Source organism: Hyla sarda, chromosome 2, assembly GCF_029499605.1.
Source record: "Hyla sarda isolate aHylSar1 chromosome 2, aHylSar1.hap1, whole genome shotgun sequence".
NCBI classification, from domain to species: domain Eukaryota; kingdom Metazoa; phylum Chordata; class Amphibia; order Anura; family Hylidae; genus Hyla; species Hyla sarda.
The window spans coordinates 390,330,208-390,356,006 of record NC_079190.1 but is presented as its reverse complement, the minus strand read 5'-3'; the positions used below and the strand labels follow the sequence as shown (position 1 = coordinate 390,356,006).

The 25,799-nt window shown below is 42.6% G+C and overlaps 1 protein-coding gene across 1 annotated transcript in view; it reads left to right on the top strand.

Annotated features, from left to right (window-relative positions):
* Positions 1 to 25,359, top strand: part of VPS37D (VPS37D subunit of ESCRT-I) — a 38,401-nt gene extending 13,042 nt beyond the window's left edge. Inside the window, exons 3-4 of the mRNA XM_056558633.1 lie at positions 17,661 to 17,743; positions 19,084 to 25,359. Of these exons, the coding sequence (XP_056414608.1) occupies positions 17,661 to 17,743; positions 19,084 to 19,878 (878 nt within the window). The 3' untranslated portion in view covers positions 19,879 to 25,359. The remainder of the gene's footprint in view (positions 1 to 17,660; positions 17,744 to 19,083) is intronic.
* Positions 25,360 to 25,799: the final 440 nt, after the last annotated feature.

Sequence of the window (25,799 nt, the reverse complement as noted above, 5' to 3'; positions counted from 1 at the left end):
AGCTCCAAAAGACTGTCGTGCGTGACACCCACCTAAACAGAATAAGTATGCCATTTGAGGATGCCAATTATTTTGGGGACTTGTTCTGTGCTTCATCCCTTCTGTAGAGCTTAAAATCTGCCTCAATATCCACAGGACTTCTGCATCATCCAAATCCACTTCTGATTTAGAAATATGCATTGAAAATCAGCTCAGATTTCAGATACAAGTTGTGTGGATTTAGCACCTTTTATTTTTCAGTCTGATATTTAGTGATGTGAACATGTATGTAGACTTGCTCTTAACATTCCTAGATTTAAACATATCTTTGAAACTGATTTTTTTAAGGAGGCCCATGTCACAGAATCCTATTTTGATAACAAGCATAGTCCATGGCCAAACCCAAGCCTGATCTGGGGATAGATATCTCCATTCTATTCTATGCCCGCAATGTACCCATGTTCTGCCATTCAGCATGTGCGTTTTGGCTTGTAACATATTGCACAAGGCAGAACTGTATTGCTCTATGTAGCCTCTTAAAGGGGTACTCCGCCGCTAGACATCTTATCCCCTATCCAAAGGATAAGGGATAAGAGGTCTGATCTGATCTCTCCTGCAGCACCCCTGTTCCTCAGCTGCTCGGAGTGAGGATGGCTCTGTGGCGATACAGAGGACAGAGTATTGTGGAGTCACGGCTCCACCCCTTGTGACGTCACGCCCCGCCTCCTCAATGCAAGTCTATGGGAGGGGGCGTGACGGCCATACCCGGTACCCGGACTCCCACTGATCAAACTTTTGACTTGTCACTATGACATGTGGCAAGTTTGCAAAGGTGATAGGTATACTAAAAACGTAAGCATTATTTGAACACGCAGTAACAATAAATACTGGGACCATTACAGATGAATCTTCATTCAATCTCTGTACGTTCTCTTTTGAGTTTGGGAGGACCCAGTTTTCACATTGACCTGGTATATGGTCCATCGCTTTTTGAGAAATGTTTCTGAATATATTCCTGGTCTGTTGAAAGAAAAAACTCTTACATAGCATCCAGGATTTGAAGCCCTTTCCCTGAATACTTCACCCCAGAGATTGTTCAGGTGGTACGTCCTTGGCACATTTATGATTTTTGCTACTTCCAAGAATCTAACCTTAATGAAGATAAAATACCTTTACTTGTCTCCTGCCCACACGTTCTAGAAACATAACTAGGCCCGGTTAAGGTTGATTCACAGCTAGAATGGGCACTACGAAGCATGCATGTGTCGAAATGCCCCCCAAAATGTTTTCTTTGTAGAACTGAATAGAGTGGTAGTACGCTTTTCCATACCACAAATTAATATAAATGTATAGAATCTGTTTGGTCTGTTTTAAGCTTATTGGTACTCTGATAGTTTGCTGCAGTGTACTTTTGCATAGAAATTGCAGAACAACCTTAACCAAAAAAAATTAAAATAAATACTCTTACATTAAAGGGGTATTCCCACACAGGAACAGAATACTTTTAGGAAATCTGACTAAATGCAGGTTTTCAGACAACAAGGGCAATACTTGCTGACTTTACATTTAAATGTTTTTTGAACAAATTCTCTTTTTTTTTTTTTTTTTAAAGGTACAACAAAAGCTATAGTCCAGAAAATTACTCTTTGGAACAAGATGTTTTGTTTACAAAATATGTCCCAAAAATGTGCCAAAATAAGGCCATATTTTCTCACCTAAACCAATGATCTAATTTTACACCCTTTACAATTATGGATGTAAAATTAAACTTGTCAACAAAGAGCAGTTTTTTCCATTGAGTTCTGTAAAATTTAATGTGGAAAAAAGTAGAAAAAATTTGTTTGGGTGTTTACCGAGATGTAAAATGTCTTTAAAAATGTAGTGTGAACATAGTCATAGCTGCTGTAACAGCCTCCACTGTCCTGGCTCGGCTTTCTTTTAGACAGGAATACGTAGTTGTCAGGGACTGACCGGGGGACAGGGAGAGTGAGCCCTAAACTGACCGTAAAATCTCCCTGCCTATTTGCCCATCCACCCTAAATGGTGGCTCGACAACTGGGCGCCGGTCCCTCCCTGAACTAAAGGGCAGTGGGCTAAAAACACATAGTAATAAATAGTTGGTCACAAAGCAGAAACATCATAGGAACATAGAACTCTATAGTATAAAGTTCAGAGGACACAGATCAGAGAGTTAGTACAGAGGACACTATATCAGCGGACATGAACAGAGGATTCAGTGGTCGTGAACAGAGGACACTATAGATAAGCGGTCATGAACAGAACTCTAAAGAACTAATAAACATATAGGTGGAGATTTATCAAAACCTGTCCAGAGGAAAAGTTGCCCATAGCAACCAATGAGATTGCTTCTTTCATTTTTAACAAGGCCTCTGCAAAATGAAAGATGAAATCTGATTGGTTGCTATGGACAACTGGGCAACTTTTCCTCTGGAAAGGTTTTGATAAATCTCCCCCATAGAGTTCAAAACACCAGACAGGAAAACGGATAAGTCCGAACATACTCCAGAACAAAACAGGAATAAGCTTAATCCCCTAGAAAAACCTCCGGTAGACACAGGAATAACAATACCCTTTGAGTCCCCACGGACAGGTAAAAGGGATCTATCGCTAAACAGGAATAATCTCAATCCCTCCGAACACCTCCAGTAGACACGGAGTCCCCATGGATAGGTAACAGGAATGCCAAGTTACAACTCAGAAAAATGTATACAACAGGACATAATTATAGAACACTGTTCACACTGAACACAAGACAGGATAAATTGCAATCCCACATAAAACCTCTAATAGACAAGGAGTCCCCATGGAGCGATAACAGGGATGCCTTGTTACAACTCAGAAAAACAGATACAACAGTATATAATTATAGAACACTGTTCACACTGAACACAAGACAGGATAAATTGCAATTCCTCAAAACACCTCCAGTAGACAAGGAGTCCCCATGGAGCGGCTATTAACTATTCCCTGACCAGGGAACGTAGAACTGTTCACACACAACCAAACCAGTAGCTGTGTGTGAACATAGGCCAATACAGACATGACAGTAGCTTTTGGGCTACTCCTCCATTCAGGCACTGGCACATTAGCGAAGTTGGGCACAGATGCTGGATAGTAAGGCCCGATTTGTGTTCTGGGTACAGATTCATTTGCAATCTGACAAACACAATTGAGGTCGGCTTCTTCCACTGCCAACTCAATGCAAAGCATTTCTTCGTGGATAATGGTTTGTCATGTTAAAACAGGGACTGGAATTGTTAGGCTGGGTTCCCACTACGTTTTCTCCCATACGGGAGCGCATACGGCAGGGGGGAGCTAAAACCTCGCGCTCCCGTATGCCTTCGTATGCGCTCCCGTATGTCATTTATTTCAATGAGGCGGCCGGAGTGAAACGTTCGGTCCGGTCGGCTCATTTTTGCGCTGTATGCGCTTTTTCCCCAGACCTAAAACTGTGGTCAACCACTGTTTTAGGACCGGTTGTAAAAGCGCACACAGCGCAAAAATGAGCCGACCGGACCGAACGTTTCACTCCGGCCGGCTCATTGAAATGAATGACAAGCGGGAGCGCATACGGGAGTGCGAGGTTTTAGCTCCACCCTGACGTATGCGCTCCCGCATGGGAGAAAACGTAGTGGAAACCCAGCCTTAATGGTAAGACGTGAAGATTTGTATTAATATAATTATACATTTATTTTTAATGGGAAATAAGAGCCATTTCTCCTTCAATAACTATTTCTATGCATTTTTTATTTGATATTTTACTGCATAATTTTCATTCTGAAAGATGTCTTATTGTTAAAGGGGTTATCCAGTAAACTTTTTTAATAAATGTGCCCAGGCTGTGTAATAACATAAAACCTATACTTCTCTCTCAGAACATACATAAAATATACCAAGAGATGCTGCTTGTAGCTGTGGCTGGTAGAGATAGGTGACTTTTCGCTAGGAAATCCATATGACTGTGTATGTTCACACTGAGTTTTCTTGTAGAGTAAAATTTCAGACAGTTTTTTTGTTTTTTTTTATTCCACATGGAATCCAAGTATAAAAATCTTAGTGTGAACATACCTTGTAGGACGACATGTTGGCAACGATTGGACTCATAAGACAACATCCTTAGGCTAAGTTTCTACTTCCTTTTGTGCATTTTTCCCCCAAAAAACGCCAAAATGGCCCCCATGGGGTATTTTTATTGAAAAAACGCTGCGGCCAGATGTTAGCTGTAAATCAATGAGAAATCATTTTTTAAAAATTCACTTTACGTTTTTAGTTTGCCGTTTTGTTTCCCCTATCCTTTTGACGTTGTTTCAATCTTTTTTAGCTCCTTGGCGGTTTTGCCTGTTGAGCCTATGGCATTTTTTCCCCTGAAATCATGGCGTTTTTCTCCTATGGGAGTAAAAAAAAATGCTAAGATCTGGGTTTTAACTTTGGCGTTTTTGCAGGTGATTTTTATTCTTTTTTTTAACTTTAGCAATAAAAAAAAAAAGAGATACTTTTTTACAAAAATTTTGTAGGGTACCATTAAAAAAAAAAAAAGATACAGTAGTGAGGAAAAATTTTTTATTTAACGAAATGTATCTTTTTTTATAACTCATTTTTTTATTTATTTTAATACAGGGATCAATTTATGTGGGTGGGCAGGGACCTATAAATGTAGCCGACAATAATAAAAATGTAGTGTGTGCGTGTGTTTTTCAAATTTTTTTTTTCTTTATTTTAACATTTTTTTTTTAGGTAGTACTACTACTCCCAGTATGGAACACACTGTTCCATGATGGGAGTAAGTAGGTCCTGTACTAATTGACAGATCGCCCTGGGTCCGTTGCGATCCTCCTGTATAATGTATAGATGCGGCGGCTGCTCTTCTATGGTCCCCTGCACTGTCGTATATATACTCATATTCATATTTCCCGCAGAGCTGTGATTGGCCAGATGGTTCCAGCCAATCACAGCTCTCTGTGAGAAATAGGAATATGTGTTTATATACGTCAGTGCAGGGGACCATAGAAGACCAGCCGCCAGCGTCTATACATTATACAGGAGGATCGCAGTGGGTGTCAGGATGGACACCCGGGGCAATCTGTCAATTAATACAGAAAATTCTACTCTCATCATGGAACAGTGTGTTCCATGCTGGGAGTAGTACTACCTAAAAAATATAAAGAAAATATTTAAAAAAAGTGAAACACACACACACACTACATTTTTATTATTGTCCGCTACATTTTTATTGCCCTGCCCATCCACATAAATTGATCCCTGTTTAAAAATTAATAACATTTTGTTATAAAAAAAATGAATGTCATTAAATAAACTTTTTTCCATCAAATTTTTTCCATCACTACTGAATCCACTACTGCATCTTTTTTTTGGTACCCAACAAATTTTGAAAAAACGTCAAAGGGGCCAAAAATGCAATTTCCACTAAAAGGCAAAAAATGCAAGAAAAAAACGCCAAACACAGGAAAATGCTGTGGTGTTTTTTTCTGGCCTTTTTTTTTTTGTGCCACAAAAAAACAAGAAGAAACTTAGCATTAGGGTATTTTCACATGTCTTTTTGCAAAAATTGTAACAGAATTGTGGCAGAATTTTGTGTAATCTAAACATAGAATACCACTGACATTGAAGCCCCAATGATTTCAATGGGATTCTGCCACAGAATTCAGCAAAATATAGGACTAGTCTGATATTTTCGCAGTGGAATGCTTGCCATGGAAATTCTGCTGTCTGAATGGGACTGTGAAATCATATTTAAATCAATTTGCAGTAAATTATGGCAGAATTCCCATCTAAATTCTTCTGCGGAATTCCACGTTGATATTTCGCTGTTTGAACATACCCTTAACCTCTTCAGGACACAGGGCGTATGGATACGCCCTGCATTCCGAGTACTTAAGGACCGAGGGCGTATCCATACGCCCGTGGGAAATCCGGTCCCCACCGCTAGCGGTTGGGGACCGGAGCTGGATGCCTGCTGAAATCATTCAGCAGGCACCCTGGCACATCGCCCAGGGGGGTCCTGAGACCCCCCCATGTCGGCGATCGGAGAAAATCGCATGTCAATTCAGACATGCAATTTTCTCCAAAATCCGGGCTGATCGGGTCTCTGGTGACCCGATCACCCGGAAAATAGGGCTGATCGGAGTTGTCAGCAACAGCCCCGATCAGCCTAAAGGATAGGAGTGAGGTCGCAAAGCTGCGATCTACTCCTATCCCCTGCCATTACTCAGAACAGAGTTCTGACCAATGGCAGCGCAGAACAGGGGGTTGCCATGGCAACCCCCCGTTCTGCCCGCCCCTGGATGTCGAGGGGCTCTGGGAAGAAGATGGAGGCCGTACCTGCAGGAGAAGATGCCTGGGGAACTGGGATCTTCGCTGGAGCCTGCAGGATCCTGCAGGATCCTGATTCCTGGTAGGGAATCGACAGTGGGGGGGGGGAATTGAAAGTGAAAGTAAATCGATCTTTACTGTGGCAACCACTAGGGGGGCCAAACTGCAACTCCCAGCATGCCCAGACAGCCAAAGGCTGTCTGGGCATGCTGGGAGTTGTAGTTTTGCAACATCTGGAGGGTCACAGTTTGGAGACCACTGTTACAGTGGTGCCCAAACCGTAGCCCTCCAGATGTTGCCAAACTACAACTCTCAGCATGCCTTGACTGCCCAGGCATGCTGGGAGTTGTAGTTCTGTAACATCTGTCCCTTCAGATTTAGCAATTTTCATGACATTTTTGAAAATTGCTGCTCTACTTTGAAGCCCTCTAATTTTTTCAAAAAGCAAAAATATGTCCATTTTATGATGCCAACATAAAGTAGACATATTGTGTTTGTGAAGAAAAATTAAATTTATTTGGAATATTCATTTTCCTTACAATTAGAGAGCTTCAAAGTTAGAAAAATGCTAAATTTTCATGAAATTTGGGGATTTTTCACCAAAAAAAGGATGCAATTAACGCCGAAAATTTACCACCAAAATAAAGTAGAATATGTCACGAAAAAACAATCTCAGAATCAGAATATTCGGTAAAAGCTTTTTCGCGTTATTAATTCGTAAAGTGACAGTGGTCATAATTGCGAAAAAGGGCTCAGTCCTTAAGGTGAAAAAGGGCTGGGTCCTTAAGGGGTTAAAGGGTATGTATCATCAGAATATGAAATTTTTTTTATCTAGTTTTTATCTTGAACATTTTTTTTTCACATTTTTTGGTGTTTTTCTTTTCACATTTTTTATTTTACTTTTTACTATTTATTATCAAATAATCCTAAAATCATTATTACTAATAATGATTATTAGACAAAAATGCCTCTTTCTCCTGTTATTAAGTCCCCCCCCCCCCCTCCCCCTTCTGCTGCTAATCTCTTCCACTCAGAAAATCAGCTCAACTTTGTCCTGTGTCTGGTCGAAGGAGGGTGCTTCGACCACCAACTCTGGAGAACTGCAAATTAGAAATAAAGCCTTCAGAGCAGAAATCTTCTGAAAAATATACAAAAATATTGTTACAAGCTATATAATGGCCAGTAATAGTGCCGCTTCTCATGTACACCCACAGGGCAGCTTATTCTGAAAAGTAACCTGAAATGACAAGTATACGTAAAGGGGGTATACTTGGGGTATAATAGGTTTTACAGTGGCCTAAAGGTGCTTTAAACATAAAAATCTCATACTCACCCGCTCCATTATCCTGCAGCTGCTCTTCCAATGGCTTCCAATTCAATGTGTCATCTCTACAGGAAATGCCCACTTAACCAGCCTACCCTTTAAATTTGATACATTATCTTGAAAATGAGAATCAGTGGGCAACATATCACATGATAACCATACAAAAAATAAGTAGCTGATTGCGGGGGTCTGACCACTTTTAGAAAAAGCCCCGGCTGTCTCACTGTGGAGCATGTGCCGTCTGCCGGTAGACAGCAGCTGCTCCATTCATTTCTATGGGAGCACCGATGATGCCCGAGAGCTGTACTTGGGTCTCTTTGGCGCTCCCATAGAAATGAATGGAGCATGTGCCCGCGTTCCTCACTGAGCGTCGGGTCTCGTCCCAGAGATCCTGTGGATAAGGGATAAGTTATTTTTTGCCATAGTTATCCTTTAAGGACAGTGTTTGCCACTCCATAACAGTAAAGAAATTGAACAAAAAAGATTAATTGGATGGTAAGCAGGGCTCCTTTTGCACCTACAATAATCCATAATAACAATGAACTTGTGCCAGACCAATAGGTCTTCATTATATGGATAAACTTTACTTGATGGTGGCCGTCCCAGCTGAGACTACCCTTTTAAAGAATTTGTGCCCAACTGTCTGATTATCTGGTAAATAACAAAATATGAAACATCCTTGGATTATGCATCAGTAGAAATAGAAATTTTGGATTGGCTAGTCCTAGTCCATACATACTTTGAAAACATAATTTCATATGCAAACATCTATTAATGTACCTGAATTAAAGCACACATTTCTCAACTGCACCATGAAAGATTGTGAAATTATAGGAAGTGTTTGGTGGTTCTTATGGTATTTCTGTTTGGCACAGGCTGCCATTGACACTTTTGCTATATTTATCCTTAGCAACTTTGCTGACACCAGAAAATACATTCTGTACATGCATGCTTCCCAGATATATATTTTCTGGATATATGTGCCATTGTTTTTCTCTGTATTGATCTTTTCAAAGTACAATGCATTCAGAATGTCTTCAGACTTAGCTTGGAAGAAAGACAAGGCCGAGGGGATATGATAGAAAGTTTTGAATACATAAAGGGAATACACACGGTAAAGCAGGAGAGCATATTTAAAAGAAGAAAAACTACCACAAGAGAACATAGTTTTAAATTAGAGGGGAAACGTTTTCTGCAGTAATATCAGGAAGTATTACTTTACTGAGAGAGTAGTGGATGCATGGAATAGCCTTCCTGCAGAAGTGGTCGCTGCGAATACAGTGAAGGAGTTTAAACATGCATGGGATAAGCATAAGGCTATCCTTCATATAAGATAGGGCCAGGGACTATTCATAGGATTCAGATTATTGGGCAGACTAGATGGCCCAAATGGTTATTATCTGCCAACACATTCTGTGTTTCTCTAGAGACCCTTTCACTTTTTTCACTTTTTGTTTATGGTGAGGTCATGTGCTAAAATCAAAAACATTCAAGCCCCCAAATCAGTCTGCACTCAATATTCCATAGTAAGAATGTAAAAAGAGAATTTTCGATTTTATTTTTGCAAATTTATTAAAGGGGTTGTGCGCTACCCTGCAGTTCGGAGCTCCGCCTGCAGCGTCCGGAAGTTCATTACTCCGAACACTGTGTGCGGACTTCCGTGTCGCGGCTGCCGTGCGTGATGTCATGCCAGGCCCCTTCGTGACGTCTCACCCGCCCCCTCTACCAAAGTCTATGGGAAGGGGGCGTGACAGCGGTCACGCCCCCTTCCCATAGACTTTCGTTGAGGGGGCGGGCGAGATGTCACGAGGGGGCGGGCGAGACATCACTCCCGGCGGCCGCGAACACGGAAGCCCGCACACAGCGTTCAAAGTAATGAACTTCCGGATGCTGTGAGCGGAGCTCCGAACTGCAGGGCAGCGCACAACCCCTTTAAAAAGGCAAACCTAAAATTTTTCATGGACGTAAGTATCCTTTTTCTATGACCTATGACACATGGAATTTAGCTCTGCACCATTATCATTTCTAAGATGTTTCTTCACCTTGATTGGAGTCTTTACCTGTGGTAAATACAGCGGATAGGACAAGGTTTTGAAAAACACAGCTAAAACTGTGCTATTAGCTTACAGGCTTGATACAAAATTCTGTCAATACCTATATATAAGCCACTGTCCTCATCTAACCCGTCCAAGTAACCCAGGATACACGTCATGGCAGATAGTCTAGACGGGCATCCATAAACCCTCCTAATCAAACACCCCACATCAGCCCAAAATGGCACAAGCAGAGCACATCAGGCAGAGAGCATTGGGGGCAGCAGGAGTCGGGCCGTACCCCAATCTTATGAAGAAATGCAGGAGTGCGATACACTTGATGCAGTAGAAAAATTTGGGACACCTAATGAGCCTCCAAGACGGTAAGCCGCGGGGTCATAGCCAAAATCTGCGTCCATGCCCATCCGATAAGGGACCCACAAAGAATAATACAGCCTTTTTAAAGGAGTAGTCTAGTGAAAAATAACATCCCCATCCAAAGGATAGGAGATAAGTTATGGATCACGGGGGTCCGAGCGCTGGGACCCCTGTGATCTCCTGCACGGGGCCCCGGCAGTATGCCAGAAGCTGACATCCGACCCCGCAGGAAGCCGCGGCCGGCACACCCCCTCCATGTATCTCTATGGGGTACATGAAGGGGCGTGTCGGCATGCCCCCTTCTAGCAGACTGCCGGGGCCCCGTGCAGGAGATTGCAGGGGGTCCCAGCGCTTGGACCTTCCGCAATCTATAACTTATCCCCTATCCTTTGGATAGTGGATAAGTTATTTTTTTTTACCAGACAACTCCTTTAAAGAGATGGGGTACTATCCTCCCAGTTAGCAGCATGGAAAAAGCATACAGAGCATTATCAGTGAATAGAGGTGCTGTTCTGTTAGACCTTCAGCAGTACATCTGTCCACCACCCCCTTCAAGTTACTCTGCTCAAAGCTGAACAGTGAGGTTTCTATTCTATATTGATAGTCAAGCAACATAAAACAAATGGCAGAAAATGTCATAGTTTACATATAGCAATCAGCAATAACATTAAAAGCACCTGCCATATGTTGCGTAGGTTCCCCTTTGCCAGGCCAGAACAGCTCTGACCAATTGGGACATGGACTTCACAACACCTCTGAAGGTGTTCTGTGGTTTCTCACTCCAAAACATTAGCAGCAGATCCTTTAGGTCATGTAGGTTGTGCGGTGGGGCCTCCATGAACTGGACGTGTCTTTTTTTTCTTTTTTTTTTATCAGAAATTTTTATTAAAGTTTTGTTATTAACATACAAAAAAAAAAAAAAAAAAACACGAACAACAGCAGATGGGCATCAGGTAGGGAGCATTGAGAACAACAGGAATCCGGCCAGACTCCAATGGAGAAAGGCAGGAGTCCGGTACACTCTATGTAACAAGAACTGTGAGAAACAGTGAGCCTCTGACACCGCAAGTCGCGGGTTCATGTTCACAACCTGAGCCCACTGCTCATCCAAGATAGGACCGACGTTTGACTCCCATTTCTCTTTAATAGTCAACAGGTAATACCTGTGACATGAAGACAATAATTCACTATAAAGTTCAGAGATCATCCTATTTGTGGAAGCATGAGTAAATAACCTATTGACCACCGTAGACGAGCAGAAAGACATATCACAGGTCCTCGACTGGATCTCAAGGGTGTGGCATAGTTGAAGAAATCTATAACAAAAGGACTGTGACAATGAAAATTCCTCTCAGAGTTTGGTAAAGGATTTCAACACCGCTCCATCATACAATTGAGACAGATAGAGGACTCACTGTGTAGAACAAAGAGATGAATCAGGAAGTGTATGAAGCTCAGGCATGTTGGGATTATTCCATAAGGGGGAGTGACAAAGGTAGTGTATTGCATAAGGGTTTTAAATGTCATCCATACCTTATGAATTAAAAGAAAAGTAGGGACCATGTCAGGGGATCTTGTCAGGGCCGCAATTTCCTACAGATAGATAGAAGTCACTCCCCCAAAGTGTTTTGATACCAATGATGCCATAGTAGCATGCAGGGACCATCCCTTCAACTGTTGGATCTGCGCTGCCAGGAAGTTATAACCAGGGATTGGGGACCGATAGACCACCTGCCTCCTTACCCCGGTGCAAGGTTTCAAGACGTATTCTAGCGGGCTTACTGTTCCATATAAGCTCTCTGTACAAAGACTGAATTCTGAGAAAATACTTCATGGGGACCCAAACAGGGAAGTTATGTAAGATATAGAAGAACTGAGGCATCAGTACCATTTTATCAGATTAGATCTGCCAGCAAGAGGGAGCTTACGCCAGGTGGCCACCTTTCTGGCGCTATGGTCCAACAGGGGCACTAAATTAAGGTCAATACAGCTAAAAGGGAAAGCTGTTACCTGAATACCCAAATACTTAAATTGAGTTACTACTGGCATGCCTATCCGAGCAATTTCTGGGACCAGAGGCAGGGGATCTAGGGAAAGTATAGTTGACTTGTCCCAATTAATAGCTAAGCCGGAAAAACCTACCGTACCGTTCTATAAGTTTCATCAACGGAGGAATCAGCGACATCCCCTAGGAAGAGGAGCATGTCATCAGCATATAAAGCTATACGTTCGTTCAGTTCCCCATAACAAAATCCTCTGAACTTCAGTGACAACCTGACCAGCATGGCCAGAGGCTCTATTGCTATGGCAAATAGATACGGGAATAAAGGACACCCCTGGCGCGTACCACAACCCAGGGGAAAGGAATGTAAGAGCAAGCCATTGGCTCTTATCCTAGCCCGCGGGCAGCTTCTAACAATTGAGGGCCAAATCCCATATGGCACATGACACTCCATAGAAATTTCCGCTCAACGCTGTTAAAGGCCTTGGCTGCGTCGAGGAAAAGTATGGCCCTACTGACTGCCCCCTCCGACACCAGTTGAAGGTTCAGAAAGAGCCTCCTAATATTATCTGCTGTGGACTTGCCCGGCAAAAACACAGTCTGGTCACTATGCACCAGGGTAGAAATCACCAACAACAAACGACTAGCTAAAACCTTTGCCAGCAACTTAACATCTGAACAAAGTAATGAAATTGGTCGGTACGAACCTGCTAATAGAGGATTTTTCCAAGCTTTCAACAATAAAGCTATAATGGCCTCCGACATAGAAGGTGGTAGGGGTTTACCTCCTCAGCAGCCCACAGAACCTCTAAGGCTAGGTTCAGACTACGGAATCTCCGTGCAGAAAATTTCCGCCCGGAGACTCCGAGTGCGGCCAGTGCCGACTGAATCAGTCGGCGCTAGGACCGCGCAGACACTGCAGTCTCCAATAGACTGCAATGTGTTCCACGAGTATTTCCGCCTGAAGAAAGAGCAACGCCATTCTTCAGATGGAAATTTCCAAGCGGATTTCCCGTTCACAAATTCTGAAGTGTGAATTTGTGAACAGAAACCCATTCACTACACTATACATTTTAGCAAGCGGAATTTCCGCCTGCAATTTCAAAGCGGAATTGCAGGCGGAAATTCCGTAGTCTGAACCTAGCCTAACAATTGAGGCAGCACATCACTATACCATTTAAGATATTCATGCAACCCATCCACACCTGGCGATTCTTTGGTAGGCAGAGCCCCAATCGCCTCCTCCAAACCTGCATAGTAATATGTGTATTTAATTGGTCTATCTGTGTCTGCGATAGAGCTGCGACTGTAATGGTAGAAACAAACTGCTCAGTAGTAGCATCATAGATCAATCTGGGAGAATAAGTCTCCTCATAAAAGGAAACCAACACATCTAAAATGACCACATCTTCCTGGACCAGAGTCCCAGCCCTACCAGAAATATACGAGATCACGCAGACCTCTGCTGGGCCCTAACTGTACAGGCTAACAAACGACCTGTGCTTTCTCCACACTCAAAATAGCGCTGTTGTAGTAAGAAATGCTTGTTATCCGCCATTTGTAGCAAGTGTGTATCTAACAATGAACAAAGAGATTACCAATAAAGTTCGGCAGTGTCAGACGAGTTCCTCAGGAACTCCTGCTCCGCAGAAAGCGATTGTTGTTGCAAAGAGTCCTGTATTGCCGTATTCTTCGACTTACATGTATTAAAGTCCCTTACAAATATTCCTGTATTGAAGTCCCTTTAAAAATATTCCTCATACAAACACCTTTAAAGAATCCCAAGCCGTACCCACTGAGGCAGAACCCGCATTGATCTCGAGAAAGGATGCAGCATCAGCTGCATGAGTATGGCCAATTGTGGGAACCTGAAGCCAAAACGGATTAAGGCGCCACAAGGTCCCCCGCAACCTAGGACAATAATTTAAGGTGAGGTGCACATGAAGGGGAGAGTGGTCAGATAAACTGCGTGGAAGATACTCTACCAAAGTAACCAATGGGAAAATCAGGTTTACCTAACGCAAGATCAATACGTGACAAAGTACCGTGAGAACTAGAATTGTACTAGTATTGTACGCCCAGGGGATTACATAATCTCCACAGGTCAGCCCACCCAACCTCCTCCACAAACCTGGTCAGACCGGTAGAGAAGGACCCCGGAGGGGACCCCCTACCACTAAATTTGTCTAATGTAGGGTTTAAAAGGTTATTAAAGTCCCCCACCAAAAGGAGCGGCAAGTCAGGCAGAGAGGAGATATAAGCCACTATTCTGCGAATCACTCGAATATGGGGGAGGAATGTAATCCACAAATAAAATATGAGGAAAGCGATAGAATTTGCCATGAAGGCAGACAAACCAACCCTCCATGTCAATTAGACTAGAATAACAGGTAAACAAAATATTCCTATGGGTAGGGACACTTACCCCCCCCCCCCCCCCACCCCCAGCATGGAAGGAGAAAGTGGTGTGGAAGGTATGGCCAAACCATGGTTTATTTAGCACCTATTTAGTATCATCGGTCAGATGCGTCTCTGAGAGAAGGACGTGTCTTTTCCACACATTTCGGAGATGCTCAAATAAGAATAGATCTGGGGAATTTGGAGGCCACGACATCACCTTGAACTTTATGGAATGTTTCTCAAACGATTCCTAACCAATTTTTACAGGATGCATTATTCTACTGAAACAGACCACAGCCATTAGGGAATACAGGTGTATTAGTTGATAGTAACTACTGCATACCCTTTTGTTTGGAGGTACTTTCACCCAGTCATCTAGCCATCACAATTTGTCATCTATCAAAGTTGCTATGATTCTAAGGCTCCTTTCACACCATGTTAAGCAGTGTCAGTAGACATACACATTGGGGTAGTTCCCGACGTGTGCCTCTGATGTATACTTATGATGGATGGTACTTAGAGGCATCCGACAAATATAGGATCCATAGTAATAAAAAGTATACTAGGTGTTATACATTTATTTACAGTTCAGTGGTGTTACTCCCACCTCATGTGTCCTGAATGGAGGCCAAAAAGACACATTTTTGGCCTTTGTTAGGTATATGTGGCCTATGAATCAGATAAGGCTGGGTTCACACTATGTTTTGTACTTATAGTCCCGTATACGGCTGGGAGGAGGGGGGGGGGGGCTTAATCGTGGCGCCCGCACTCAGCCGTATTCGGGAACCGTAATTAATGTGTCTATGAGCCGACCGGAGTGAACCGCAGCCTCCGATCGGCTGCGTTTTCGGCCGTATGCGGTTTCCCGACCGTAGGCAAAAACGCGGTCGACAACGTTTTTGCCTGCTGTCGGGAAACCCGAAAACGCAGCCGACCGGAGGCTGCGGTTCACTCCGGTCGGCTCATAGACATGCATTAAATACGGTTCCCAAATAGGGCAGAGTGCGGGCGCTGCGATTAAGCCCCGCCCCTCCTCCTCCCAGCCCTATACGGGACCGTAAGTACAAAACGTAGTGTGAACCCAGCCTTACTGCATGCTCTGGGACCTGTCCCAGCATTTTTGTTTCACAGAATAAACTGGACATTGCTTAAAGCTGTGTGAAAGTGGCCTTACTCTTGCCAAACGGATCTGCTTCAAAAACTGACAAACCATTTGCTGCCTAATGTACACCACTCTTTGACTATGTACCATTGTCATGAGATAATCAATATGCATCACTTGTCAGTGGTTTTATTGACTATGGTTGTTTGGGGCAATATATATATATATATATATATATATATATATATATATATATATATAATAAAAAAAAAACTGATTATAATAGCATAATTTTTTAAAGAATTACAGTTAAAAGTTGTTACATAATAAAAGGTGTTGTATTTCTTGCACTTAACCCCTTAAGGACTGAGGGTTGAAATTATTCAGCAGGCATCCCGGCACATTGCCGAGGGGGGGGTTCCTGAGACCCCCTTATGTCGCCGATTGCCGCAAATCACCGCTCAATTCAGACTGGCGATCTGCGGCAATTTGGGTCATACGGGTCTCCAGTGACCCTGGAAAATAGGGGGGGAAGGGGCTGTCCAAGACACCTACGATTCCCCTGAAGGGATAGGAGTGAGGTGGCAGGGGTGCCACCCCTCCTATCCCTGCTATTGGTCAGTCAGAAACAACTACAACTCAAAGCTACCAATCTCCAGCATGCACGAACAGCAAACAGCTGTCTCCCCATGCTATGAGTTGTAGTTGCGTACCTCCAGCTGTTGCATAACTACATCTCCCAGCATGCTCTTTGGCAATCAGTACATGCTGGGAGTTGTAGTTTTCCAACAGCTGGAGGCACACTGGTTGGAAAATACTGAGTTAGGTAACAGAATCTAACTGAAGGTTTTGCAACCAGTGTGCCTCCAGCTGTTGCAAAAGTACAACTCCCAGCATGCATGGTCTGTCAGTGCATGCTGGGAGTTGTAATTTTGCAACAGCTGGAGGTTTTCCCCCACCCCCCACACACACACATAGACACGGGCGGGTTTACAGTAAGTTTCCAGCTTCAAATTTGAGCTGTGGCAAATTTTCCACTGCAGCTCATACTCCTAGTGGGAAACTCACCATAAACCCCCGCCTGTGTGAATGTACCCTAAAAACACTACACTAACACACAATAAAGGGTAAAATACTACACCCCCTTACACTGTCCCCCCCAATAAAAATGAAAAACGTACGGCAGTGTTTCCAAAATGGAGCCTCCAGCTGTTGCAAAACAACAACTCCCAGCATTTCCAGACAGCCACTGACTGTCTAGGCATGCTGGGAGTTTAGCAACAGCTAGAAGCACCCTGTTTGGGAATCACTGGTGTAGAATACCCCTATGTCCACCCCTATGCAATCCCTAATTTAGTCCTCAAATGCGCATGGCGCTCTCTCACTTCGGAGCCCTGTCGTATTTCAAGGAAACAGTTTAGGGCCACATATGGGGTATTTCTGTACCTGGGAGCAATTGAGTTACAAATTTTGGGGCGCTTTTTCTCCTTTTACCCCTTATGAAAAGGAAAAGTTGGGGTCTACACCAGCCTGTTAGTCTAAAAAAATAAAAATAAATTTACACTAACATGCTGGTGTTGCCCTATACTTTTTATTTTCACTAGAGGTAAAAGGGGGAAAAAAAAGACCCCCAAAATATTTAACACAATTTCTCCTGAGTACGGAAATACCCCATATGTGGGCATAAAATGCTCTGTGGAAGCATAACAAGGCTCAGGAGTAAGAGCGCACTATATAATTTATTTGGAATATACATTTTCCTTACAAGCAGAGAGTTTCAAAGTTAAAAAAATGCAAAATGTTAAAACATTTTCACCAAGAAAGGATGCAAGTAATGACGAAAATTTACCACTATGTTAAAGTAGAATATGTCACGGAAAAACTATCTCGGAATCAGAATAAACTGTAAAAGCATCCCAGAGTTATTAATGCACAAAGTGACAGTGGTCAGAATTGCAAAAAAAGGGCTCAGTCCTTAAGGTGAAAAAGGGCTCAGTCCTTAAGGGGTTAATGTGCACACATTATCTGAATCAAGCAAGATGACTAGGTATGAATTTTTACAATAAAACTAACCATATTTTTCTTTCGTAGAGTGCCTCTTGCAGAAATGTAATCCCCATGTTGCACTGAGCCACCTGCAGGAGGAGCTGCAGAGCACCGAGGCAGAATGTGAGGTCAGTGTGTGTTGAGGATTCCAACATTTCAAGCACAAATTGTCTGAAAGCAGATCTCTGTTCAAGGCACTAAGGAATCGTACAGTATAAATCACGCTGATCATGAGATGTCAGATGTGAAGTCTGACCTGATATACTAGGGTTAAATAGAGAGGCGGAAAAAAAATTGTTTCTGTTTGTAAACTTTGTGCAAATTTACAGGAATTAGTCACTGAGAAGGATGGCCCATATACTGCAGTAACTGGACATATCCTAATGAATACAAAGTATCAACGTACAGGAAGATAATCCTAGGATTGTATATATTAAGCTGTTCTTGTAGGAAACATGAGGGCCTCATGGTCAGTTAAATGGCCACAAGAAAATGAATTAAAAGGTTAAGTATTCCAATAAGTGTTCCTAAACATGAAGGGAACCAGTTAGCTCCCTGATGCTATATAAATGCTTGCCACTACCTTTTAGATGTTGTTCATAGCTGCATTTTCAAAATAATCGACTTTAATCTCCGCTCCCTGTTAGTAGACATGAGGGAGGAGCAGCAAGTAGTCACATTGCCTCCGCCCTCCTCCCAGCCGCTCAGGTTTGATTGACACCAAGTGCTGGGCTTTTCATGAAGTTCCTAGCACTTAGGGAGTCAATCAAACTTGAGTTGCTTGGAGGAGGGCAGAGGCAGTGTGACTACATCCAGTTGCTGTGACTGTGCCCATGCCTACTTGCCAGGGAGAAGAAATAAAAGTTGATTATTTTGATCCTGCTGCATTGCATTCCGAACGCTATGCACAACAACTTAAAGGTACTGTTCAGTTCCCTTTAAAGGAACACTGCAGACATGTCTGAAACTTGGATACTGTGTTATGCCCAGTGCAAGGCTGGACTTAAAAGAACATGAATGAGCGAATCATATAATCTACCCTCAGGCCCTGCACTAGGTATACCCAATCAGTTTTGCTTGGAATGTTCCTTTAACATCTTAAGTTCTAAACTACTGTGTCCATGTAAAGGAAATACTACTACATCTGTTCTAGTTGTGTGTAAACAATGTGTAAGAAAATATGGGGACCGGCAATAAAGAATTCTTATTAAAATAGTTAATCTCCGAATAAATAAAAGATGAACTGATCCTTGGCCTGTTGAATATCTAACGCAATCTTTTTCTCTTTTTTTAACCTTTTCCCCCTATTGGTCCATTTTTCACGTATTCATTACTCACCCATTGTTTATGTCATTATTTTTCACACCATTGCTCTTCAATCTTTTCTGGCGGAATTGAATCCATTACACTGTCATGTTCTTATCGTGCTTGTCTTTACATCGGTGACATCTCAAAACCCCAACACTAGGCCCTCTCTCAGCTGTTCCTGGAGGGCTCCCTCCCTCTCCTTGTTTTCCTGGATTCTTACCATTTGCTACGGGCTCAATGTCACATCCGCAGGATCCAGAATGAGAAGCTGCTCGAGCTTCTGGGAGAGACTCTTGAACAGGACACATCCCCCCAAAACCAAGAACTGCCTCCTGACCGGGATATGCCCCCTCAACAACCCACCAAACTACCCTCTGACCAGAACCTGGCCCCAAAGCTTCAGGAACTTCCCCCACAATCAAGAAAACTGCCCCATAAGCAGGCCTTGCCTGTCCCTCAATCCACCAAAATGCCCCCAAATCGGGATCCTCAAATGAAGCCTCGTGATGTGGCACCTGGGGGCAAACAGCCTTCCCGACCTCGAGAACTGCCCATCCAAACCAGCAAAATGCCCCCTGAAAGGAAACTGCCTTCCAACCCCAAGGAGAAACCCCACAATCCCAGAGATCAAACCCCTCAGGCCAGTGCTCAACCAATCCCATCCCCTGCTGCTCCTTCACAGATGCCCCCTGCTGTATTTCGCCTGCCTCCTCTGCCATGTGGGATGGCACCTGCATTGTTGATCCCCGCAGAGGTGCTGTCTCCTTTTCAGGGTCCGAATGCCCAGTCCCCAGGATGTGTCCCGCCTCTGGGGCGCAACAACGGTCAACAACAGCAGCCACCACGGGCTCCTCTTCGATTCATTGCTCGAATCTACTTCCTGAGCACTCGGCACCTAAGGGTGCTGTCCAGAGCCCAGCGGCAGCAGCAGCAGCAACACCCTCCGAAGCGATAAGTGAGGAGCTGCAGGTGGACAAGGGAGTGGGGAAATTTATGGGACGGGGGACAGGGTAGTTGTCTGTGAGTCTGCGTATGACTGTGTGGGTCTTTGCAGACATTGTTTCTTTGTCAAGGCCGGATGTTTGGTTATTTTCAATCTATGAATGGAGTGTGTATGTGTAGGCTGGTTCCAAGTGAGCTTCTTGGGTGACTGAAACAAATGAGGGCAGTGTGTGTGACTGTGAATGCAATGTGTACTCCGTACTTCCCCTTCTGGTTGTTTACTATCCGTTAATAAATGCAGCGTAGTTGTGCAGAGTCCCTGTGTATGCTACACCTGTCTGTGGCCTGAGAGTGAATGGGTTAAGCAGGACGGGTGATGTCTGCATTAAGAGATGGTGCTGCATACAGGTATGGATGCTGTACAGTCCAGGGTGTCAGGATCAAGCGTGACTGTTGTATGTGGATAAATATTACATTTGTTCTCATTTATTCAAGTGGTTATGATTGCTATTTATATCAAAGTGGCCCTGACATATAGAGAACTTGGGGGGCCACAAACAAAAAAAAAAAAAAGAATTTATAAATTGGATTATTCCAGTTATTAAGAAACAAATAGACTGAAAGTTATCGTGCATCCTTATCAAGTGCCCTCTCTCTGTAAGGTTTCCTGCGGAGAATGTAATCAAGAATCGTGGCACAATTGTGTCTATACATGACTCTCCACCTGGTGGCTTATTGAGGTCACCACAGATACTATAACAGTAGTAAGCTCAAGATAATGCTGTAAGAATGCTTTATAATGTGATTCTTTTTACAGCAGGTTTCTGAAATTATATTGCATAATAGTTGCAAAAAAAAAAAAAAATACTGTATTTTTTATTTATTTCTGTTTATTATTGTCAGTGATATTGTGGTTTGTTGCACCTTTTTTATGCATAATGTCTACCCTATCTGTGTCTATTGAACATGGTGGGGGATACCAGATGTTCTTTAGTTATACAGACTTTCCCTTTTCAAATGCTTCTTGTAGGTCATGAATTTGCATATTCTTCATTTGATTTATTTGGGAAGTCACTGACTCACAAGATCAGGTGTTAGCCCGAACCTTGAAAGTAATGTCACCCAAATCTGAAATTTTACAATCTTTCGCCTGAAACTTATCAAGCTGCCGATACTTGATCGGTGCAGCTATTGCATTTATACCATTGGAGGGGATAGGGGGAGGGGCATTGACAACACTGATGTTAGTCTGCAAAAAGTCCCATTTTACTAGAAGAAGGACCGGATGGATTATTATACCATTGGACCAAAGATAAGCAACGTCTATATATTTTTTTCCTTTGTTTAGAAAACGACATTGTTCATAATCACAATAAATGGTTACATTTTGTGCACTGAAAACATATCAACTAATGTGAGTGATGAGTTAATTTCCTAGTGCAATTCTCAATAGATTTATTTAGTATTCAGAAATATGCTGGGATCATACAGATCTTAAACTAGCAACTTTTTATATTAAATGCTATTTCCTCTCCTCTTCTTTCTTGTTAATGCTATTGATTTAATAGATTGTTCTTATATATATTTATAGGGGTATTCCGGTTTCAGCAAATAAATGTTGTTTTTTTTTTTTTTGTTTTTTTTATAAAATGAAAAGTTATACAATTTTCTGATTCACTTTCTTCATCAATTCCTCATGCCTTTCAGGTCCTTTTTTGCAGTCATATAGTTTCATTGTTTATGATAAAGGGATAATGATATGTCCCGATGGCCGTATGGCTTGTTACTGTCAGGATCCGGGTACTGAGAGGATACTGGTGGTGGATCCTCTGTGTCAGTGGGGTAATGACGTGGGCCGTACCAGGGGAACGGAGTCCAAGGGGTTACTGGTATTCACCAGAGCCCGCCGCAAAGTGGGATGGACTTGCTGCGGCAGGTAACCCCCAGGTCGTTCTACCCGATAGCGACTCAACCCCGACTGACTGCTGAGATAGGCGCGGTACAAGGGATTAGGCAAGAGCAAGGTCGGACATAGCAGAAGGTCAGGGCAGGCAGCAAGGATCATAGTCAGGGGCAACGGCAGGAGGTCTGGAACACTGGCTTGGGACATACAAGGAACGCTTTCACTGGCACAATGGCAACAAGATCCGGCAATACAGGGAAGGGGAAGTGAGGTAATATAGACCAGTGCACAGGTGAAATTACTAATTTGGGCCAGGTGCCAATCAGCGGCGCTCTGGCCCTTTAAATCGCAGAGAGCCAGTGCGTGCGCGCCCTAGGGAGCGGGACCGCGCGCGCCGGGACTGAACAGACGGAGGACAGGTCCGGTAAGCAGGCTGGAATGCGAACCGCGAGCGGGCGCGTCCCGCATCGCGGGTCTAATCCCTGCTAGAGACACTTTCGTAGCGCTCCCGGTCAGCGGGTCTGACTGGGGCGCTGCAAGCAGGTAAACGCTGCGAGCGCTCCGGGGAGGAGCGGGGACCCGGAGCGCTTGGCGTAACAGTTACTAGATAACCGTACTGTAAATAGCAATGCAGCTATATGTCCGTCACATGATCTGCACAGATTATTATCCACTGGAAGTAATCAATGAAGGATCCAATTCTATGACGGTAAAAAGATCTTGAATAGCTGAAGAATTGATCCAGAAAGTATACACAATGAATAACCTTTATTTACTTAAAGGGTATTAATCGTACAAATAAATTCTCTATAAAAGACACTGCATTTTTAATCAAAATTATTCACTTTTTTTTAGGCACGGTTGTTAGTTTTACTATGTTTTTCAAACATTTCCTCAAAAGTTCATTTTATATTTGTGGCATCTTGTGCTTTGTATAGGGCATCTTTTACCAGACATAATTAAAGTAAATGTCCAGGGATTAAAAACAAAATGTATATATGGTTCAGGGCGATATACATTGCCTTGCATAAATATTCACCCCTTTTGGACTGTTACAAACTGAAATATTAATAGACTTTTACAATACGATCAACACAACCTGCATGGTGCTTTGAAAGTGCAAAATACTTTGTGGACCCACCTTTTGCTGCAATTACAGGTGCTAGTCTTTTGGGGTATGTCTCAACCAGCTTTGCACATCTAGAGATGGAAATGTTTGTACATTCTTCTTGGCGAAAAAAAAGCTGAAGCTCAGTCAGACTGAATGGAAATCGTCTGTGAACAACAATTTTCAAGTCTTGCCATAGATTCTCAATTGGATTTAGGTCTGGGATTTGACTGAGCCATTTTCACACAATAACATGCACTTAGATCTAAACCATTCCATTGTAGCTCTGGCTGTATGTTTAGGGACATTTGGGGAGATTTATTTAAACTTGTACAGAGGAAAAGTGGAGCAGTTGCCCATAGCAACCAATCAGATTGCTTCTTTCATTTAACCTCTTAAGGATGAAGGGCGTACTTGTATGCCCTGTGCCTGCTCCCGTGCTTTAACGCAGGATTATGCGGTGACCCCGCGTCATAGCAGGTCGGTCCCAGCGGCTAATGATAGCCGGGACCCGTGTCTTATACCGGACATCACCAATCGCTGTAGAGGATGCAAGGAGAGTCCCTACCTGCCTCCTCGTTGTCCGATCGCCATTTCACTGCTCCGTGCCCAGAGTTAGTGGCAGATCAAGGAAGGAGCAGTGGAGCGCCGATAACACTGATCAATGCTATGCTATGGCATAGCATTGATCAGTGTCTGCAATCAAGGTATGGGGGCTATAACATTGCAAAAAAAAAAAAGTCTAAAAAAAAAAAAAGTTAATAAATGTAATTTACCCCCTTTCCTAATAAAAGTTTGAATCACATTTAAAAAAAATAAAAATAAAGTAAATAGAAATAAATATAAAAATATGTGGTATCGCCGCGTGTGTAAATGTCCGAACTATAAAAATATATAATTAGTTAAACCCCACGGTCAATGGCGTACATGTAAATAAGATTCCAAAGTCCAAAATAGCGTATTTTTTGGTCACTTTTTATACCATAAAAATTTAAAACAAAAATGATACAGATAAAAACGTCAGATCACGATGCAAAAAATTTGCCCTCAAACTGCCCCGTATGCAGAAAAATAAAAAAGTTATAAGGGTCAGAAGAGGATATTTTTAAACGTGTTAATTTTCATGCATGTAGTTATGATTTTTACCAGAAGTTAAACAAAATCAAACCTATATAAGTAGGGTATCATTTTAATTGTATGGACCTTCAGAATAAAGAGATTGTGTCATTTTTACCAAAAAATGCACTGCATAGAAACGGAAGCCCCCAAAAGTTACAAAATGGTGTTACAATATCATTACAAAGTAGAATTGGTGGCACAAAAAACAAGCCATCATATGGGTCTGTAGGTGCAAAATTGAAAGGGTTATGGTTTTTAAAAGGTAAGGAGGAAAAAACAAAAGTGCAAAAGTCCTCAAGGGCTTAAAAACCAAACAAAACTCTAAAAAAGGAGCTAATTGGTTGCTTTAGGTAATTGCTCCACTTTTATCCCAGCACAGGTTTTGATAAATCTCTCCCAAGGATTGTCCTGCTGAAAGATGAACCTGTGTCCCAGTCTCAAGTCTTTTGCAGACTGCATCAGATATTCTGCAAGGATTGCCCTGTATTTGGCTCTATCAATCTTCCCATCAATTCTGACCAGTTTCCCCTGCACCTGCTGAAGAGAAGCATCCCCACAGCATGGTGCTACCACCGCCATGTTTCACTATGAGGATGGTGTGCTCAGGGTGATGGGCAGTGTTATGCTTTGCACTGAGGCTAAAAAGTTACATTTTGGTCCCATATGACCAACGCACCTTCCACATGTTTGCTGTGTCTCCCACATGACCTGTGGCAAGCTCAAAATAGGATTTCTTATGGCTAACTTTCGACAACAGCTTTCCTCTTGCCACTCTTTCTTAAAGACCAGATTTGTGCAGTACATGCCTTACATGATCTTTGCAACTCCCCCAGAGTCACCATGGGCATTTTGATTGCTTTTCTGGTAAATTTTCTCCTTGCCTGGCTCAGTTTGGGTGGACAGCCTTGTCTTGGTAGGTTTGTGGTTGTGCCATTTTCTGATGTTGGATATTATGGTGCTTCATGAGATATTTTATATAACCTGATCCTGCTTTCTACTTCTCCACAACTTTATCTCTTAACCTGTTTGGTAAGGTCCTTGGTTTTCATGTGGCTGTTTGTTTAGTATTGCTCTCTAACAAACTCTGTGGCCTTCACAGAACAGATGTATTTGAATTTAGATTTAATTGAAGACAGCTCAACCCTATTTACCAATTATGTCACTTATGAAGACAGTTGGTTGCACCAGATTCTTGTTAGGGGTTTCACAGTAAAGGGGGTGAAAAAATATGCACTCAACCCTTTTTCAGATTTTTATTTGTAAATATTTTTGCAATCCAATATTTCAAAATGATGGACTGTTTTGTGTTGGTTCATTACATAAGATGGCAATAAAATAAATTTGAATCTGTGGTTATACCATGAAAAAATGTTGAAAGGACTAGGGGGGATAGGGAGCTGGGAAGAGGAAAATACTTATGCGAGACGCTGTAAAAAAAAAAAAAATGCTCACTTACCCTTAGCCCGTGCATCTGCTCTGCCATTGCTCCTCATCACTTCTACTTCCTTGTTTCTGGTGATGTGTTGCCACTCAAACAATCACTTATTGAGATGAGACACAGCTTTGACTAGTCATTGGCTGTGCAGGACAGTTCATTTGGGGACCACATGTCACCAGGTACCAAAAGTAGCTAGTCAGTGACTATAGTTTCTTTTATTTTATTTTTTTTGGATGCCCATTCCAGACTTATGTATTTTTTTTATTCATCCTCAAAGAACCCAAGAATGTAACTTCAGTGTGTGCTTCTGTGTATTTACCACCTTGTGATTTTATGGGTACAGTGGGGATCAAAAGTTTGGACACC